The sequence below is a fragment of the Ctenopharyngodon idella genome, chromosome 17 (genome assembly GCF_019924925.1).
Source record: "Ctenopharyngodon idella isolate HZGC_01 chromosome 17, HZGC01, whole genome shotgun sequence".
Classification (NCBI taxonomy): Eukaryota; Metazoa; Chordata; class Actinopteri; order Cypriniformes; family Xenocyprididae; genus Ctenopharyngodon; species Ctenopharyngodon idella.
In genome coordinates this window covers 30,239,468-30,261,058 of record NC_067236.1, presented here as the reverse complement: position 1 = coordinate 30,261,058, position 21,591 = coordinate 30,239,468, and the positions used below count along the sequence as shown (strand labels likewise).

Below are 21,591 nucleotides of genomic sequence, written 5' to 3'. Positions count from 1 at the left end.
ATAGCAATTAAACATCTAAAAGTATCTTTGTTTGTACGTTTTCTGAGAGGAGTACTTTTCCTTTGACCATGAAAAAAGCATTTTTTCTCTGCTCGCTTCTCGACGACTGTCGCTTCCCTTAGCACAAGTTTGGTATTGTTTTAAAGCGCATAATTCCAACTTTTTAAATATATTCATAGTGAATTCTTGATGGCATGAGTCTGAACCAATGAAATGTGATTTTCAAACTCATGCTGATGTAAACAAAATGATCTTACTCGTGCTGACTGACAGATCTGAAGCGTGCGCACAAAGGCGTCTCAGACAGCGCGCAATCCCGGTTTACACATACACACAATTACAGTATTCAGTATTCAGACAAACATTATCTATTATGTCTTAAATGAAATTTTGGTTAACTGTTGGGAAAAAACATCTGATGATCTGTAACATTATATTAGGTCCATTTGGTACAGTAGGTGTTAATATATAGGCTGTCTGTTTCATTAATTATGAAATCATGGGAAAAAAGTCGAATATATATATTTTTCCTTTAGATATGGGTTTTGACTTGGTTTGTGCCAAATTTGGTAGTATTACCAGGGATTTTAAGGTATGTTTGCTGGGTGATTGTGTTTTTGAACCTTCAGAAAACTCGATTTTTCTCAAAATGCTGACTTTATCGACTTCAAACGCGTGTAGCTCAGTTGTTTTTAATAGAGAATGTGAGAATAACAATAACTAATTTTTGAAAATTTGCTCATTGCAACTCATTTTGCCAGCACAGTCACAATTTATCAGTCTTCTGAAGGGAAATAGTGCATGTGTCGAGCGCCTGCGTTCGCACATGCTTTAAAATAGAGTATACTTTAAAAGACTTTGTTCAAATGCATGCATATGCTAAGCATTTGCACCAAAACTGAAGTATACTTTGGGCTTAGAAGTGTGATCAGGCCCTGATTCTGCAGCATCGAATATTATTGAAAATTTGTTATAGATTTTGTAAGCATTAGTGTTGTCAAAAGTACTGACCGCAATACCAAGTCGGTACTGAAATGTAAAAAATATGACGCTTTGAGCTCTGTTGAGGGGATTTGTAAAAACTTCTGATTGCCCATTGTGTTCATGCACTCATCAGATATATCTGTGATTGGCTACAATGATCAACGTTTCAAAAACATGTTGTAAATAGACATCTTTGACACTCTTCACCAAGCGCTTACACAGATACACACGGGAGCGTTTGAAAGCAGGTGTCTATCAGTCGACCGGTCCGGCCTGCTGGTTTTTTTCTTGCGAGCTTATTTTTCTATGCTTTTTTGCATAGTAAAATAAAACCTCTAGCTAACATTTTTGTCGGATAAATACCTTAACCAGGTTTAGTGTTTTGTTCTTTCCTTATATTTAACATGTTTAAAAAAAATATAAAATATTTTCCTCATATTTTTATGGTTTAATTAAACTTGTTGGGTCATTAAAAAAAAAATCACCTCCGGACATCACTTTTGGCCACTACTATATTCTGCAAAAAACACAGGATCAAGTGCATTTCATACTATATAATCAAGAGCGTAGCTGAGACTGTGGAAGTGAGTCAGGCCCTGCCGTCGTTTGATCTGACTGCTGGTGTCAGCGCCTAATTAGAGCACAAGTGCAGCAGAAATGCGGAAAGGCATCTGTATGCAGAACATTCCATTTACAGACAGAGAATGTCAGCAGTACGCTCGCTCGGACAATATCCCAAAAGCAGCGGGGCCTTTTTTTCTAAACCAGCCAATTATCCTCTTCCCCGGCTAGACGGCAAGGTCAATGTGATTGGTCGAGGTTAATGGCTGGTGCTTGGCTGGAGTGGAGGTTGAGCATGCATGGTCACTCTCCAGTTCTTCAACTTCTCCGTCCTCTCACAAGAGCCCATTCAGAGGCCAAATAAGAGAGGGGTGAGCAGAAACGTATTGTTAACCTTTGCCGTGCCTTGATAGTTACAGCGGTGAAATGATGAAATTTGCATTTGCTCTTTAAACTTTAAATGTCTGTCTATAAAAGTTCCTGTCCATCATTTATGTCTATAATAGAGGTTAATTGAAATAATAATCTAATAGCAGTGTAACGAGGATACCTTTGATTAACGTTGAGCAGGCATTTTTATAGTAAAATGTTACACTGCAGTGGATAGTTACTTTACTGGTAGTCTTGTGCATATTATGTGAAAGTAGCCAGGTATTATTGCATTATAAATGTCTTTAATGTCTCTTTTGATCAATTTAATGTGTCCTTGCTGAATAAAAATATTATTTTCTTTTTCTTTTTATTTAAATCGTACTCATCCCAAACCTTTGAACGATAGTGTAACTTTGCACAAACAAGGTTGGTTAGTGATTTTTATCACACTAGTCTCATGTCAACAGGTGTGTCTTGCCATGTCTTGTGGCTATGCTTTTAAAACAGTGTCTGTTTTATTTTTTTCCTAGTGTACTTCTCCATAGGCTTCTATTTTAAGTGTATTAAGTGAGAAAGCTGTCTGAATGAAATTGTGTAGCTGGCAGAAACTTTGTAAACATTGTGTTTGTTGCAGCTGCTTCAAGCATCTCAGTCACAGGCTCTGCAGTTGAATGCAGAAGTGCAGCACAGTGGCCTATCCTCAGGCTAGAAATCCAGAGGCTCCTTATGTTTCAATTACATCCTCCATCTCTGATCAGACCTTGCCTTTCTTCAGCTTAACCAGACACAGCAGTGCAAGGCCTCAAGCCTCTGTTTGCTAATTGACCCCTGCGATGCTAATAAAGCTCTAAACCCAACTGCAACAGCTCCAGCGTTACACCTCAGGCCCCTCTGGGTTACTTTGTCCATCTGTGCTCTTTGCACTTTGTCACAAACCTGTTCCATTTTATCAAAGTACTATTTGTAGGGTTAAATACAAAATTGGCTTAATGTTTAAACTTACGGAATAAATTCTTGCAGACCTTGGTCAGGTTAGACACTATTTTTTTTTTTATTGATTGCCAACAAAACACTGAAAATATGTCTCGCCACAAAATTTACTGTGAACTAAAAACTTTAATGGAGTTTTTAGTTATGGAACATTGTTGTGAAAATAAGACAAAAATTCTAAGAATAAAATTCTTCTTAACTGCTGTTTTCTTATTTGCTAACTTAAGAATACAGTTTGTACAGTATTTTGTATTCCCAAAAAACGTGTCTTAAGATTGTTTTAAACAAATTTCTTGAAAACAATGTTCTTAAAATTCATTGTACATAACATAATGTAAATAAGTTAATAATAGATAATAATGGATAATCTCCAACTTAAATCTTAAGTCTTAAATCCCCAAAGGTAAGATGTTTAAGGATGATATTAATGCAACAGACCTCTCCATATTGAGACAGGCTCTTTGAAAATAGCTATTTAAAAAAAAACACACACACACACACATTAAAAACATACGTTAAAAAAAAGTGACTCTGAATCCAATCATTGTTACGGAAATAACATGAACGCTTATTACGATTATTACCATCATACAATCAGAAAATATTTGAGAACTTTTTCAAGAATTGCACCAAGGAACATTCGTACAAATTTCTTAGAATTTACAAACATCTTTCTTAAGAAGATTTTTGTGAATCCGCCCTCTGATATCCGCAACTTTCACGGTCTTGTTTTCATTCACGTCACACTACATATGCTGTCTACTTTGACTAAGGTCCATTAACAGAACCATTTTCTTATATTTCATGATGTAACCTTAACCATGGCTGTCCTTTCCTGTTCCCCTGCATCATTTGCTACTTCCTTATCTCCACGAACATGTTAATGATGGATTTATGCGCATTGTCAAACTGGCATTGTGACCCTGAGTCAGCAGTGTTGTATCCAGGCTGAGGTGTCCTGCGGGGTGAGATCTTTTGTTGTGAGTGTGGACCGAGGGGAGGGGTTTCAGGGTGGGATGGGTTCAGAAGGCGGTCCCTGGGGTCTGGGCCCTGAGCTGACTGCTAATGAGAAGCCATCTGAGGCCCTGTGAGTCCCTATGCACCTTGAACATGGCCACTACTGCCACCTGACCTTGGCTTTGATCTGCCAAAGTGCTTGACCTCTTTATTCCCCACTGGCCACCCCTTACCATCTGGACAACAGCACACATACTCTTCATCTCGCTCTATCATCCTCTCACACACGTCAGAAAAAATTATCATTTCACGATGGCTAATTTAGTAGGGTAGGGTGATCAAAACAAATGGACTTACTCGTACAGTAAATCATCTGTTTTAGCACACAGTCACTAAATATGTGTGTAAAAGTGTGCAGTGTTGACAAAAATGATATATCAATGTGTTGATATATAAGATTTTGAGATTTTGTTGATATCAGTGTTGTGATATCAGTGATGTTTTGCTGAGTGTGTTTTTGTGCTGGTAGCTTGACTGGTTTTATGCCTGTCATGGACAGCTGACTCCCGAAGATTTTTTTATATTCTTCATATTCTGTGCAATTCACAGCAGTGACAGAAGTTTTTTCCTCTATTTTTTTTTTTTTTCTTTTAATTGATTTCTAGGGCCATTTTACCTTTTATAAGCACAATTTTCTCATCTAATTAGATGTATGCATCATATTTTATGTCAGATTCTTACATTTCATCAATAAATATTGTTTTTAAAAATGAATATTGAAATATGAAATAATTAAAAAATGAAATGATACTTTAAAGATGACACTAAAACTGCCAATAGGTTTGTGTAATGAGTGAGTCATTGAGTCATTCATTCAAATGCCTGGAATGAAGACAGTGACTGTCTTTATAAATGAGTCATTGAATCATTGACCCGACCAATTTGTTCAAAAACATGTATTCATTCAGTAACAAAACACCATGTGTTGCTTAGAGACGCGTCTACTGTGGCTTTATTTGGAACTATTTTTGTTAGCAAAAAACAGAATATTGAGTCTAAATTGTAACTCGCAATATTAAGCTCTTGTTTATTGAACTGTTGTATATAGTCAGTCACATTTATAATTGCGCTGATATTCAGGGGAAAAAAATTGACCCCCCATATATTGAACATTGGGGTCATTGTAACTGCATCCTACTAGACTACATCACATTGAAAGTGTGCAATCTCATCTTATTGTTTTTGCAACGTGCGAGTAACATACTCAATAATGTTAGCTTGTACATCATTAAAACAACAATTACGACTTTATAATAGACGATACATATCACACACCCCTATACAAGTGATTATTCAGATTAATTCCTGAATCAAAATCCAAATGTTTCCCTGCGATTTTAAACAATCCTTTGGTGATTTCATTGTAGTAACATGTACAGAACAGTTGAAGCTTCTGTAACTGTATTCTGCTTCAGAGTGTTCTGGTTGAAGACCCAGTTGAATAGATTGTTTTGGACTGTTCCTGAATACTCAATGAGTCTGTGCGGTCCCCTGGGATTCTGCTCTCGACAGCCTTTAATGCCTCGCCTTTGTCACCTGGTGCACCGTGGGGTGGCAAAGTGGCCTCCAAAAGAGTGGAAAAAGAGCATTATCTGTTAAAACCCCTCTGCAGTATGCTTAGAGGACATTTTTCCTCCAAAGTGGATTTGCTTCATCTGTTTTTCCCTCTCTGTTGTAACAGCGCTATTGTGCTTTTTGTTTACACACTTTTTCCCCCTTTTATCCCTTTCTCCCATCTAAGCACAATCTGACCTGTGCTTGAATGAGGTCATCACATTATTTTACATTTCAGGGGGATGTTAAATTTGCCCTTTTGACACCACATCCCTCTCTCCGGCTCTTTCTAAAACATTTTGTGTAGATGTTCTGGGTGCGCGAGCCTTTGGGAGTCGTGTTCTTTTGGAAATTCCCACTACGTTTCGTTTCCATCAGACTGGAGAGTTTTTCCATCACAGGTGCTGAAATGGTGACTTAAATTACAATCTCGTTGGGAAATCCCTAAACTTAACTTTCTTCTCATCGACAACTTATGTAGGTTCCCGCTTGCCTGCGGAAAATACAGAATGGTCCCGTGTTTGTTTTTCTCTCGACATTAGCATTCTGGAACAGTGTCATCTAAGAGACCTCTGTCTGTGCAAACATTCAGCGTATTTGCTGTATGTTCAGATCTCCCTGCTTCCGACAGGAGACAAGCGCTTGGACGGCGTGCGAAGCCTGCGTCACTGTTCTCTGCTTTATTGAATTAGTCCACGCCACCATCATTCAGGCCCTCAGGAACCCACCTCATGCATTTAAAGGAACAACCTGTGCCACAACAATTAGAGAAACCCGAGACAGAGATGAGATGTTGAGCAGTGATGGCAGATAAATCAGAAATTAAGTCTGCCAGTAAAAGCAGCTTGATGGTTTTGACTACTGCAATGTCAAAATGATTATAAGTGAAAGATTTATTGGAGTACGTTTTACAAGAAAATACTATTTCAAAATTTCAGGTTTAATTCAATGTGTAACTAGCCTTTTCTTTGTAATTATTTGTGAAATTTACTAGCAATATCTGAATTAAAATGATTTCTACACCAGTTTTTTTTTTTTTCATTGTAAAGACTTTTTTGTACACCATTTTTATACTATAATATCAAGTATACAAAGGAACAATAAAGCACAAGCACCATATCTAAAGACCAGAATACATTTATGTAAACAGCTGCCGACGCAGTATCACGTAAATCAGAGGTGTGCCAGAATTGATGTGAAGCCGCAAACATCGCTTAGGCGCAGATGAATGTATGATACTGTATGTAATGTGCTGTGACTGCTGCATAAATTTGTTCAATAGATGGAAGGTTAGGATTTTTTTTTCATCCTCAGGAAGTGGGAGTGCAGGTTGGCCGATGGCAGCGGTGACTCTGGCTGAGGTCAATATTTGTTTTAGGAATCTCAATAGCTGAGCCACGCTTAAGTCATCTGCATCTCTGATAATGGAACGCCATATGGCTCTGTTGACCTAGTGGGATCAGGCTTATTATCCCTTATTCTCATTCCTCTCTTTCCCTCCCTCCCTCTGTCCTCTATTTCACGCACATACACTTTTCTTTTGCACCCATTACTTAATTTGCTTTACATCTCAGTTGTGTTGGCAGTTTGTGTTTTCAGTACTCACTGTTATTCCTCTAACACTTCCATCTTTAGTCCTGATGAGCCATAAAGACTCTTTACCGTAATGTTGCAGTGTTTCCATAGTAGGGCTGTCTATGACTAAAGACTAGAAGTTGTTCATTAAAGTGATTAGTCGACTAATCATGTGTTTATATTAATAAACCATATATATAATACATAGCCTAATCAGCACTCAAAAGCACGCATAAAGCTTGCAGCAGCTGACTCGTCATCTCCGCAGTAGTGGGCGTGCCTATATGCACATTTCATATTGATTACATAATCTAAAAATATTCAGTTCTTTTAAAAGTAGACATTTCAAGCTTTCCATAGATATATTTCTCATGTCTGTGAGGCAAGTATATGCTGAGTTTCGGGGGGGTTTTCTTACGCTTTACAGTTTTGAATGTTGGATTATTCTTATCTGTATGACCAAAAATGATGGGAGTATTTTAAGTTAAATGCAAGTGATCGCACCGCAGTAAGTGCTCTCCACACAAACACTTGGATATGCGCCAAATAATAGCGCACATTTATCTAGGTTGACATTAGAGCGAGTGGACTTGTAAAGTTGCTACTACTTACATGTTTCAAGTGATAAGCCATATGTGAGGTCGATGAATGATAGGCGTTTGGATTTTCTGCCGTTAACTATCTGTTCGTCACAGACTGCGTTATCTTTTTCCTGCGACTAACTGACTAATACCAATTTTGGTCGACAAAGCCTCTTCTTGTCGACTAACGGTTAGTCGACTGTTAGGGGGCAGCCCTGTTCCATAGTAGCAATTTTTGGATTTTACGTTTATGTATGCATGCCGTATTTCGCTGTTCTTTTCAATTCCGGAGATGGTCGGTGTTGTTTCAAGGCTAAGCTATAACGCACTTAAAGTTTTTCTTCTAGATACAGATAAAGGCTCTTTACCGTGATGTTGCCCGTGTTTCCATAGTAGCAAAACCTGCAATTTTTGGATAATACTCCTGTAATACTGAGAGCAAATGCACTCAGATTTATATGTACACGTTCAGAACACCGCTTGCCGTCTGTTGCTGATCATTTTGATTCCAGAGATGGTCGGTTTTGTTCGAGGCTAAGCTATAACTTTTTCATCCAGATACGTGCGCCCCCTCCCTTCCTGCTGTGTGTTTTTAGGAGAAAAGCATGCAGAAGTGAAGCAGACCGCTCCCTGCTTGTGTGCAGCCCTCAGGCTCAGGTGCTTGTCAGCGTTGGGTTCAGACGGACCTTTTCAACAATTTGTCACGGTTGCCTCAGCTCCTGCTGCGCCGGCACGTGGCACACACACACACACACTGGCTCGCTCAAACACAGAGCGGTGTGGCGCAGCCAGCGTGGTCATGATGGAGTGCAAAGGCCTTGGCAACAGCCTAGCGCCTGGCGGAATAAGCAGCCTCCCTAATGAGATGGGAATGGCATCAGTGGGGCCCTCCAGAATTTCAGCAGGCAGGCATGTGGCCCTGGAACGCCCCTGCCTCCACTCCACAACCTATTCATTAGACATTAGAGCACACACACATGCGCTATATACATATAAATACAGCAATGCACACAGATTGTATTCGTGTATTAGTTCTTGAGTGATTGCCAGGCTTGTGTTGGTGTGTATGTGGACGTCAAGGCAGAAACACCTGCTCATGCGTTTGTTTGGACGGTTAACGGACTGTAGCTGTAACTGAACAGGCCACGCTCACCATGTGTGTAATGACTCCAGTGCAAATGGCTTCAGGAAGATTTGATTTATTTCATCTGCCGTAGTACCAGTGCCCAGCCTATTACACAAAGTTTCCATTTGCTCTGAAATGCCAAGTGGAACATGCCGGATCCGGAAGCTAAATCTTAATTAAAGCAAACTGTAATAACTTTTTTTCTGTCCTTTCTCTAAAAGTCTTCTGCTACAACTCCTTTTTTTTTATTTACTTCCAGTGATTATTTTAGCTGCCTGTACAAGGAAAAAAATGGAAACTCGCCATGTTACTCAAACTGTGTGACTTTCTTTCTTTTGTGGAACACAGACGGAGAAGTGTAGCAGTATGTTCACACTGCTGCTGCCCATGCAATAAAAGAATGAACTGTCCTCAAACTTGTACATTATAATACACTATATAAACCAATCATATAAGCCAGTTTTTTTATTAATACTTTTATTTAGATCAAAAGTGACAGTAAAGACTTTTTCATTGTTACCAAAAAATCTATTTCAAATAAATGCTGTTCTTTTGAACTTTCCGTTTATAAAAGTATCCTGAAAAAATGTATCATGGTTTTCACAAATATATTGAGCGGCACAACTGTTAACTCACACGAAACTCCCAGTCACGTGGATTCCTGTTGGTTTGCCGAGCAATGGTAAATGTATCTTTGAAAGCAGGAGTAATTGCCATCACAGGAATAAATTACATTTTAAAATATATTGAAACAGAAAACAGCTATTTTAAATTATTATATTATTCTTTGTTTGATTTTCCTGTATTTTTATTAAATAAATGCAGATTTGGTGAGCACATGAGACGTATTTTCAAAAACGTATATGTGTATGTGTGTTATATCTACTGTTAGATCTCAGAAAGCTTCCTTGCACTTCTGCATATTCAAACTTGGTTGGTAACAAGACTCATGAGCAGCAGTTGCATTTGGCATCATTGGCATCAAACATGGCGCAAACATCTTGATTCACCATATGCATGCTTACATTTTTGAATATGCATGTTCCTCACACGACATTTCTAAATGACTTCATGATGATTTCATGAATCACTTTTTAGATGCTGACAGCAAAAAAATAAAAAATAAATTTTGGATCATTACTGAATTTTCTTTCTTTATCTGTGCTGTTGTTCGGATTTTCTTGTTGATATTCTCTTTTCCGTTGTCCAGTCGTTGTTCCTGGGTATTTTTGGCCCCTGTGATGATTTGCTGTCATGTGAATGTCTTTGATTTTCCTTGATGGGCCGTCAGTTATGAGGAGAGGGCTCTCTACCTGGAGGCCATCATTCAGAACCACAAGGAGAACATGACCTTTGAGGACTTTGCTGCTCAGGTCTTCTCGCCTTCCCCCAGCTACTGGCCAACTGGAGGTGCAGGTGAGAAACCGTCTCTGTCCTTTTATTTTCCTTTCTGTTGCTGGTAGCAGTCCTGTTCTGCATGTACATACTGTGTACTTACTATAGTAATTATGTACTAACCCAGAACCTAAACCTAATATTAACTTGTGTTAAGTACTTTCTAGAGTAAGTACACTGTAAGTGCACATACTGTAAAAAAAAGAAAAGAAAAAAAAGTGCAACTTTTTTTTTTTTTTTTTTTTTTTTTTTTCATTTGTTTTTCCCCTGTGTACAAAATTGGGAAGTCACTAAAATGTATAGATTTTTTGGTACAGTTACTTATTGCATTTCATATGTATTGTAAGACTATGGATGTGGGTAATGCACAGGTCTAGATTAAGCGCTGACCGTCCAGGCTCAACATTTTATGACAGCAAAAATAAAATCAATACAGCCTACAATTGTGAAAGCAGTATGTCAAACCAAAATCGCACTGCTTTACAGCTTAATGAATTCATGAATGTGGGTATAATTCTATTTAAAGAACCGGGGTGTCATGGAAATTAAGTCTATATAGTCTATATATGTCTATATAGTTTTGTAAGGTTTAATCTATTTCATTTTAGCTTTTTTTATTAGTTCAGCTTAAAGGGGTCATGAACTGCATTGTTTTATTGTTTTATAATGTTCCCTGGGGTGCACTTATAAGGTGCCTTTTACATCAAAAATTGTCATAATTTAGAAATAAAAGGAATTTTTCCTACCCTGATTTTATCCCTCTTATTTGACCGCTCTGTTTGAAGGGGCGTGTCTGCTGTGAGGCTTCAGTGTAAACGCCCACTGCTGTGATTGACTAATACCTTTCCATTTGAAATAGCTAAGTATTACTCTCTCAAAAACTTTCAGCACATTTTTACTATTACAGCTCTCAAGGTTAACTAATCATGAAAAGTGTTGATTATAGCATTACATTTAAATCGTGGCATGAAAGGTTGCAGTGATGAAGATTGTAGCAGATCACAGACATGTCATTGAGCGCATGAAAGCAGTGATCTCGTCATTGCAACTCAATTTCTGCACTCTAACGAATGCTTTCATCAGAACTAACAGTGCAAAAAGAGATTTTGTTGAATAAAACAGTAGTTTTGGTCCAGAACTCAGTCGTTGATAAACCTTTAACTGTTTGATTGACAGCTTCAGCTTTGATTGCTTTCTATATATCGTTTTCTATTTATAATTTAATCACCGTTTTAATAACAGATTATTTTTATCCTACAAAGAGAAACAATGTGAAGTTGAGCGTTTAGTCACTGGTTTGATTTACTGACACACAGACAAAGAACATCTGACTGTACATGAATCATTACATATCAGATCAGGCATTACTTACTTACATGTTGCTGCATTACTGTCGAGTCCATATCATAAATGTTTGCAAAGAATCCACAGTGAAATGTACTGAATACAAATAATTAATGCTCAACTGAGACATTCATAATTGTTGAAAATAAATAACCATATTCCTGCATTAGGATCCTTTGAAAAGTTATTTTTAGTCCTGTATCACTCTTCTCTCCTCGTCATCTCAGCAACACGCTAGTGGGCGGGGCTAAAGTTGCAATGATGAAGTAGGCGTTGATTTCTTCTGTGGAGGCGGTGTTTCACCTATCTATAGGCACATTCCGGGACGAGTCATTCGCTGGGCCTGGTGTCAAAAGCTTTTTTTGGACTAACAAGGAAGTTTTCAGTTCTGAAACTTACAGGATATTCTTATAGTATGATGACCTCTATATCAAAAGCTCAAGGAAAAGCTGATTTCTCAATTCATGACCCCTTTAAACTAAACGAAAATGAGATGTTGCATCTCATCAGCTAGCTGAAATAAAATGTTAATAAAAGTTTTTTTTTTTTTTTTTTTTTTGATATTTTATTTTATTTCAGTTAATGTTTATTTTATTTCATGTAATGATTTTTTATGGTTTATTTTTGTCAGTTTTTCAGGATTTTGAATTGTAAATTTTTTTTTTTTTTTTTTTTTTCCCCATTTCCAGAATGACAAAAGCTGTTCTATTTCTTTGGCTGGGACATGTAGTGCATTTTGTAGAGTTTATTTACTTTTCTTTGTCATTTAAATTGTTCTTTAATATGCACACTCTGTTCTTCAAGTGGATGTTAATTTCCCCAATCCCTGAATGCAGCAGTGATGGTGTGGAGAACACTGTACAGCACACATTCTCTGGGATCATTTTGCAGAATAATGCTCTGAAAGTTTTGATTTCTATAGCGACGCCCATTTATTTCCTAGAAAGGCATTGAAAATCGCTATGGTGACCTCTATTGACTCGTGACAAAGCTGCATACAGAGCAGCTCACAGACACGCCCACTGAACCCAGAGAGAGAGACCCCATTAGACACTTCAAACTCCATCTCTCTGAATTTCTCTTCTTTTGCATCTCAGGGGTTCTTGTTGTACCTCCATCAAACACATCAAAAACTGCTTTCCCAGATTGTTGTTCTCTGTTATTTTCTTTTTTTCTTCTTTCGCCCTTCTCTTTTGTTCTGATTACTTTCTCATGTTCATTCTTTTTTGTGTTTAATCTGAGTTGTCATGCCCATTTCTTTTCTTTTCATTTTCCTCTGTTTGTGTCGCCAAAACCAAATTACAAATTCAATATTTATTTACTAATTAACAGTTTAATTAATAATATACCCATAAAATATATCCTTACGTTGGAAAGAAGTCATTCTGTGTATGCATACAAGAATTGCAAGCTCTGTTCCAAAGCCTAGAAATCTGTCTAGTTAAAGAGCATTTTAGAGACATCAAAGGTGAAGTCTCATAGCAAAGGCTGGTACAGAATAATTAGGATTGTACCATAAGGCTGTTGAATTCTTGATTCTGATTGGTTGACAGACAGACATAAGGTGTGCATTTATTTTTCAGTAAACGCACAGCTATGAAGTAGCTGTTGACCACATTATACTTCATCAAATTATCTCACTTATTTATTATGCATAATTATGCTGCCTTCTAAGATACCTTCTTTTGGGCTTGTGTCCTTGTCTCTTGTCTGCTTTCCATAGATAAGCTCAGGAGAGAAAAAAAATCATCCAGAATGGCAGACAAGTCAAAAGAAGTTGATGATAAATATTTTATTCAGTACCGAAAATAATCAATACATAAAGTTTAATCTAACTGAAAATTTATCTATACACATATTGTGCCTTCAGAGGAATATAGCTTAATATTCAGTGATGATGTGTATATATATATATATATATATATATATATATATACACTGTATATATGCAGTAAAACAAATGTTGTATACATTATTTTTTACACTACCGTTCAAAAGTTTGGGGTTGGGAAGATTTTTTTATGTTTTTGAAAGAATTCTCTTCTCTTATTCTCTCATGGATGCATTTATTAGATTGCCGTAAAAACGGCAATATTGTGAAATATTATTCCAGTTTAAAATAACTTTTCTATGTGAATATGTTGTAAAAAATAATTTATTCCTGTGATGCAAAGCTGATTTTTCAGCATCATTACTCCAGTATTCAGTGTCACATGATCATTCAGAAATCATTTTAATATGCTGATTTGCTGTTCAAGAAACATTTCTGATTATTAGCAACGTTGAAAACAGTTGTGCTGCTTTATATTTTTGTGAAAAACATGTATGATACATTTTTTCAGGATTCTTTGATAAATAAAATGTCCAAAAGAACAGCATTTATATGAAACCAAAATCTTTACTCTCACTTTTGATCAATTTAATGCATCCTTGCTGAAAAAAAAATTCTTAAAAATCCTGAAAAAAAAGTTTTGCACTGTTAAAATGATTTCCACAAAAAATATAATTAACATTAATAATATGAAAAGTTTTTTTGAGCTTCAAATCCTTTTTGAACAGAAGATTAAAAATATATATATTACCAACCCCAAAATTTTGAACGCTGGTGTAATAATTGACCTATTTTCTTTGTTTTATATTCTGACATTATATCTATCTTGACATGTCCAGTATAAAGCAGTTTTAGGAGATAACTGCCTACGTAGACAGGTACAACAAGACAGATCACTGGATTTTGGAACAGAGCCACAGATTCTCTCACAAGTAGATGGTCCAGACACATAAATGCTAAAACTACAGTTCAGACAGGACTGGGCTCCTGTTAGACCCTGTGCCAGTACCAGTCTCATGACACTGCTCCGTGTTTCACCACCATCTCACCCATGACAGCAGGCAGACGTTGGCCAGGGATGGTTTGGGACGTGGATTACCTCTGGGCCAAGCTGGACTGTAAGACTTTACTGCCTGCTTCCTCCATTAGGCATGTGGCCCCACACGTCTGTTACACAAACCTGTCTCTCACTTTCTTTTTCACTCTTTTTCTCTCCATTTTTAATATACCCTGCATGTTCCCTTTTTATGATAGTCAGCTGAGCACAGAATTTCCTCCTTGTTTTTCCAAAACAGTTGCCCCTATTATGCTTTTTTCGAATATTCCCTTTCACGCAGTGTGTAATATAGCTGTTTGTGAATGTAAAAAGTCTGCAAAGTTTTAAAGATCAAAGTTATTGTCTCCTAAAAGAAAAAAATCAATCCTGAACTGCCAAAACAATCAGCAATATCTGTCTCACTGATACAGTCAGTTCGTATCACTGTGTATCATAGCTGAAATTCAGATAAGCCAATAGACATTTCATTTCCGTCACGTACAGTGACACTGTAAGCGTTCGACCAATCACAGCAGACTATCCAATCAGAGCAGAGCAGGCTCTTGGAAAGATATATTTTTAAGTTAAGAAATTCAAAGTTTATGCAAGCAGAACTGGCAGATTTTTATTTTGTACTCTATTATTATTATTAAGAACTATTTTGTTCTTAAATTTTTGAGTAAACTAATTTATACATTTAACTTAAAATTATCATGTAATTTCATATTAAACATTTTTATTAGTGGAAACTTAGCTAGCTATAACAAGCTAATTCAGAAAATACTAACTTGCTAATTTGCTAACATGTTAACAATAGCATGGTATAGCACTTGCTGAATGAGTACAGTAATATAAAGCATTTCACATACCTGCTCTCAAACTAAGCCACATGCAGCACTTGTCACCATGATGATAACTCTCCAAAAACCAACATCAACAGAAACTCTTTTAAATTAGCATAACAAAACATTAATCACTATACTGAATTTCACAGTTAACATTAATCTTTTACATTATATAACACTTAATTTTAGCATTTACTCTCCCTTTCGTGTGTCATGAGCAAAGCATGCTGGGAAATGGAAATCCCAGCCCAGTTTCAGTTAAGTTTGTCTAAATTAAAACAAATGAGTTCATAAAACTTAAAACAATGAAACAGTTCAGTTTACTTAAAATATGTCAGTGCTGTGAACTCGAAAGAAAAAGAAAGTGCTAAATACTCATAAACTTTGGGACTTTTTGTCTGAATTTGACTGATTAGTTTAACTTACGTTTGTCCTACTCAAACCAATTAACTGTTTTGAGCGTTAGGGTTTACAGTGTAGCATAATATGAGAACTTAAAAACGAAAATGTGAGTTGTACTTGTGGAAAGCACAGTGGATCTGGACAGATTTCATTTATTTAAAAAAAAAAAAAAAAATGCTACCTCTTTCCAAAACCTAGTTCACTACCAAATATGCATCTCCCTTTCAAGACAGCATTCTAGCTGAATGGAACCTTACTTTTTTATTCAGATTGATGTTATAAGTGATATATCTCTCAACTCTATCCGCCAATATTTTTTTCATTGCTGTGTATTCTGGGATTGCCTCATCTGTGAAGGATACAAAGTACACTACCATTCTAAGATTTGGGGTCAGTAAGATTTTTTTTTTTCCAACAAGGATGCTTTAATTTGAAAAGTGACAGTAAACACTTTTACATTGTTACAAAAGATTATTAGTTCAAATAAATGCTGTTCTTTTTTAACTTTCTATTTATCAAAGAATCCTGAAAAAAAATGTATCACGGTTTCCACAAAAATATGAAGCAACACAACTGTTTTCAACATTGATGATAAGACAGCATATTAGAATGATTTCTGAAGGATCATGTGACACTGAAGACTGGAGGGAATGATGCTGAAAATTCAGCTTTGATCACAGGAATAAATTACACTTTAAAACAATCAAATAGAAAACAGTTATTTTAAAGTGTAATAATATTTCACAACGTTACTATTTTTACTATATTTTTGATTAAATAAATGCAGCCTTGGTGAGCAGAAGAGACTTTTTTTGGAGAGTGTGTCTGTATGATGCCTTAAAATGCTGTCTAGGTAGGCAACTTACTAGGTTTTGGAACAGGGCTTTGAGGTCAGGATCAACTAAATCTGAGAGAATAGAAATTTCTGGTTGTGTCCATGCAGGGTTTGGGGCCATTTTGTTATCCGGATGAGTTGAGTATTGACAAGAATTGAGTATTGAGTTGAATTAATGTTTAATATCATGAGCTTCTCTGAAATATAACAGTCTCATTAAAGATGTAGGCCAGCAACTGAAATGATTTACACTCTCTTTAATAGAAAAATTCACAAAACACAAGTTGTCCTGTGAGTTATATGATCACGATGCTCTGCTTGCACTGATGTGACCGTTATTCCAGCACAAACACCGAACGGTCATCCTCGTTCAGAAATAACCTCACATAGAGCCTTGTGTTCGGGTTTGAACGAAAGTCATTTCAGTTATGTAACACAAGTTTCATGCACATGTTGTGAAAACCTGTTTAAAAAGAGCTGGTAAAGCACCGATTTAGACTTACATGTTTTGCATCCCGCAAGCTTTTCTGTTCTGTTCCCCATGTTAAACATTCTTTCATTTTCAGAAAACACAAAGAAGTGAAGTGGGCCAGTGTGAATAGAAACGTTTCACCTCCTGCTTGTATTAACAGTCACAATCTGTCATGAGCACTGTATATGTTATGTGTCAGTGATGCACCGAAAATTCAGCAATCGCAAATATTGGGTCGAAAATTAACTTTAGCCAAAATCATTAACTGTTAACGGTGAACACGGAAACACAGCAATAAATCAGCTTGTAAACAATGTCATTTACCTCAGAAAAGTCTGTTGATAAGCTTGTTAGTTAGCTAATATATATATATATATATATTAAATAAACTCTTTTCAGCTAATGAAAACCCTTATTTTGGTTTCGAAATGTTCATTTTGGTGCATCACTGTTACGTGTATTTTAACATTTTGTGTTGTCCTTCCTTCACCCCTCAGGAGTAACTTCTAACACACTTTTTCAACAGCGTTCTCTCTCTCTCTGTCTCACACACACACACACACACATCCCCGTGATGGTGCGCAGCTTACGTGTTGCTCTATTGTCTTCTCTCCCCTATAGATTAAGTGTGTTACAGGTGTCAGTACAGTAATTGAAGGTAAGAGTCTCGGTCTGAGCGGAAGCTTGCGTTCTGTCACAGAGACCCCTCCCTTTTCCCCGGCTCGTCTACTCATCTTTCCCCTCTTTATTTCCACTAATGAGCTGCGTCTGCTCGGAGCTTTTAAAGGGACAGAGGCAGCGTTGCATTGGGGCTGGCTGTTCTGAGCGCGCTCTGATTATGGACACAAGTGCACCGCCGGAGTAATCGCAACACAGTAGCAGCATGAATGGGTCTCCATCCTCCTCTCCTGCATGTCTTTGCTTTATTCTGTCTTTTTCCCCTCTTTTCTCCTGTTGCTTTGTCCTTTGGCGTGTGTCTGTTTGCCTGAGGCCACATCTGACACTAACACCTGCCCTACTGGAAAATGTCTTTGTCACTTAAGCTTTTGTTTGGATTGCTATGGGAGCAAATGGGAATGAGGGCCACTTACTTTAAAAGTATGTATATATATATATATTACAGAGGCCAAACAGAAATAATTGTATCTTTGGGTTGAATATGTAGTTGGTTATGAAATGTTGTAATCTGATTATATTGTCAGAAATCATAAAAATATATTTCATAATAAATAGGTGAATCTGCAGCATTAAATGTCACTGTGAAGTTCTACATGTGGATATAAATAAATAACTGTCAGTTAAAGGTTTGTACACATTACACTGAACTTCACAACACTGTCTTCACAAATATATTCTTTCTTTCTGTTTTCTCTTTCTTACTTTCTTAGTTTCTTCCTTTTTTCTTTCTTTATTTCTTTTTCCTTCCTTTCTTTCATTCTTTGTTCCTTCCGTCCTTCCTTTCTTTCATTCTTGTTCCTTCCGTCCTTCCTTTCTTTCATTCTTTGTTCCTTCCTTCCTTCCTTTGTTTCTTCTGTTCTTTCCTTCCTTCATTATTTAATTCCTTCCTTCCTTCTTCCTTCTTTTTACTCCCTTATTTCCTTCCTTCCTTCTTTCATTTCCCTCCTTCCTTCCTTTCTTTTCTTCCTTCCTTCCTTCATTCTTTCCTTTCTTTCCTTCCTTCCTTATTTCTTTCCTTCCTTTTTTCATTTCCCTCTTTCCTTCCTTCCTTCCTTCTTTATTTCCTTCTTATTTCCTTTTTTCTTCCATCCTTCCTTCTTTATTTCCGTCCTTTCCTTCCTTGCTTCCTTCTTCTTTATTTCCTTTCTTTTCTTCCTTTCTTTCCTTCTTTCCTTTCTTCCTTCCTTATTTCCATCCTTTCATTCCTTGCTTCCTTTCTTCCCTTCTTTCCTTCATTTCCCTCTATCCTTCCTTCCTTCTTTATTTCCTTTCTTATTTCCTCTTTTCTTCCATCCTTCCTTTCTTATTTCCATCCTTTCCTTTCTTGCTTCCTTCTTTCCTTTCTTCCTTCCTTCCTTCCTTCCTTCTTGGTTTCCTTCCTTATTTACTTTCCTTTCTTCCATCCATCCTTCCTTCTTTCCTTTCTTCCTTATTTCCATTCTTTCCTTCCTTGCTTCCTCCTTTCTTTATTTACTTCCTTATTTACTTTCTTTTCTTCCTTCCTTCCTTCCTTATTTCCTTTTATATATATATATATATATATATATATATATATATATTTCCATCCTTCTTACCAATATGAGAACTTCATTATTGTCTCATAGTTCATAGTTGTTCAAACTTTTGACTCTGTAATGTACAGTATTGCAGTATACAGTAGTAAATATATATATATATATATATATATATATATATATATTTCTGTCCATTGGAACATTTTGGTATTTCCAACTTTATTTTCAGAATTTGTGTATTTTTGGATAACAATTCATATATAATTAATTAAAATGTATTATAAAAATTATATTAAAATAAAACAGGAAAAAAATATTACAATGTAATGCAAATTAATTATATATTTATATATAGTTATTTTGCGTTTGGCCCCATGTAATATATTTATATGCTGTTGTTCTCACTCACACTTTTCTTTTCATAAGCAACACAGTGTATTCTTATTATTAATTTTTTAGAGCATTTCATGAAAAACACACATGAAAGAAGAAATTCTCAGGGTTTGCATGACTGACTTGATTCACACACCTCACTATGCTCAAGCTTGTTAAATCTGATAATCAAACGGTTAGTCAATGCCTGTGATGACGAACACTTCTGGATCTTTATGCTCTCCGGCTCAGCTCAGCTCCAGTGTGGAAGCGTAAGATGGCCAGTCATCTCTTGGATCAATAAATGATGAAAACCCTTGCGTGATACATAGTTCTGTCAGCATTAGAGAGGAGCGACCTGTGGGTAAGTGTGTATCCTCTCCGCTGGCATCCCAAGCCATCCTGAGATGGTCTCTGTGGACATGTGGAACGGACACCACCCCGCACTCGTTCACTCCTCCCCGACTCCTTTCACATGCTGAGGCTGTTGTTCTCCTCTCTCCTCCCCCTCTTTCAAAGAAGCCCTGGAGTGGAGGTCCTCTCCAATGAGCGCATGTTCCCCACACCATCTGCTCTCAGAAACTTGAGATGCCCGTAAAAAAAAAAAAGGAAAACGGTCGAAAAGAAAGAAAGAAAATAGCCAAGCAGATGCCATCTTGACAAAGCAGGAAGCTTGTTTAATTTAGATGCTTTCTTGAGTACCAGTATCTCAGATCTCCAGCAGAATCCATATTTTGCATTTCTTTTTTCTCTGGATGTTTCCTTCCTGCCGCAGAGAGGAACTGCTTTTCACATCAAAACGCCTGAATTTGTAGAATGGCAGTAATTGCTGTTAACAGTAAAAAGGCTAATTTACTTAATCACCATTCACATCCGTCTCCATCAGAGGTGGTTTTCTGCTTCAGTAATGGCATGCTATCAGTTTTAAAGCAAGCTTATTAATGTCATATTTGCTTATTCTTGACTCTGTGTGTAATATCTCCTCATTTCCCAGGTTCCCTCAGCTGCAGCACGAGCGCTGACCTCAGTGTTACTGTGACGACCAACGACTCGGGCGACCAGGTCTCGCCCACAATACCGCGCGCCTCTAAGCACCGGGTTTCCGGAAAGCTCCGCCGTTCAGCCAGCGCCATCAGCAAGTCCTCAAACTGAACACTTCCTCCAGCCGTCAGACTGCATTGTCCTTAAACTGTGTGGTTGAATGTATTATTTGACTGGAATGTCTTTCACCTGTAACATTTTTGTGTGTGTTGAAGCCTCGTAGCATTGAAAGATGCAACTGTTGACACGATATTATGTACCTGTCGTGCGGAAAGAAAAACTGAATTTCAACCACGAGAATAATTTATATGCTGAAGCAAATGTGTAAATGTGAAATCGATTGGGAATTTCAAAGTAATGCCGCATTTAGACTGCATTTACGCATTCAGAGCTGTGATTTCCCTAATCGAGTAGCAAATAAATGATATAAAATGTTTCAGAAACCCTGAGGCTTTAGCTAGCTTTGAACAATTGAGTTGTCCAGTTCTTTGAGACAAGCTTTTCTTCATGTCAAACACTGAAAACCCAACCATTGATGTTCAGTCGCGCTCAAAAGTTTACATACCCCTTACGGAATCTGCAAAATGTTAATTATTTTAACAAAATAAGAGAGATCATACAAAATGCATGTTATTTTTAATTTAGTACTGTCCTGAATAAGATGTTTTACATAAAGTCCATATGACAAAAAAATAGCAGAATTTATAAGCAATGACCCTGTTAAAAGTTTACATGCCCTTGATTCTTAAAACTGTCGATTCCTGTTTTTTTTGTTTTGTGATGGTTGTTCATGAGTCTCTTGTTTGTCCTGAGCAGTTAAACTGAGCTCTGTTCTTCAGAAAAATCCTCCATGTCCTGCAAATTCTTCAGTTTTCCAACATCTTCTGCATATTTGAACCCTTTCCAGCTGTATGATTTTGAGATCTTTTCACACTGAGGACAATTGAGGCACAACTATTAAAAAAGGTTCAAACATTCACTGATGCTCCAGAAGGAAACACAATGCATTAAGAGCCGGGGGGTGAAAACTTTTGAACAGGATGAAGATTTTTCATGTAGTACTGCC

General features: G+C 36.9%; 1 protein-coding gene across 6 annotated transcripts in view; it reads left to right on the top strand.

Moving 5' to 3' along the window:
* The window catches only part of ralgapa2 (Ral GTPase activating protein catalytic subunit alpha 2), a 174,705-nt gene extending 153,336 nt beyond the window's left edge, over positions 1–21,369 (top strand). For 3 of the 6 annotated variants that reach the window (XM_051869182.1, XM_051869181.1, XM_051869179.1), the window contains 2 exons: positions 10,052–10,176; positions 20,479–21,368. In XM_051869182.1, the coding sequence (XP_051725142.1) occupies positions 10,052–10,176; positions 20,479–20,636 (283 nt within the window). In that variant the 3' untranslated portion in view covers positions 20,637–21,368. Of the gene's footprint in view, positions 1–10,051; positions 10,177–14,388; positions 14,449–17,541; positions 17,579–20,478 lie in introns of all 6 variants that reach the window. The other 3 variants (XM_051869180.1, XM_051869184.1, XM_051869183.1) reach the window with 3 other exon arrangements.
* Positions 21,370–21,591: the final 222 nt, after the last annotated feature.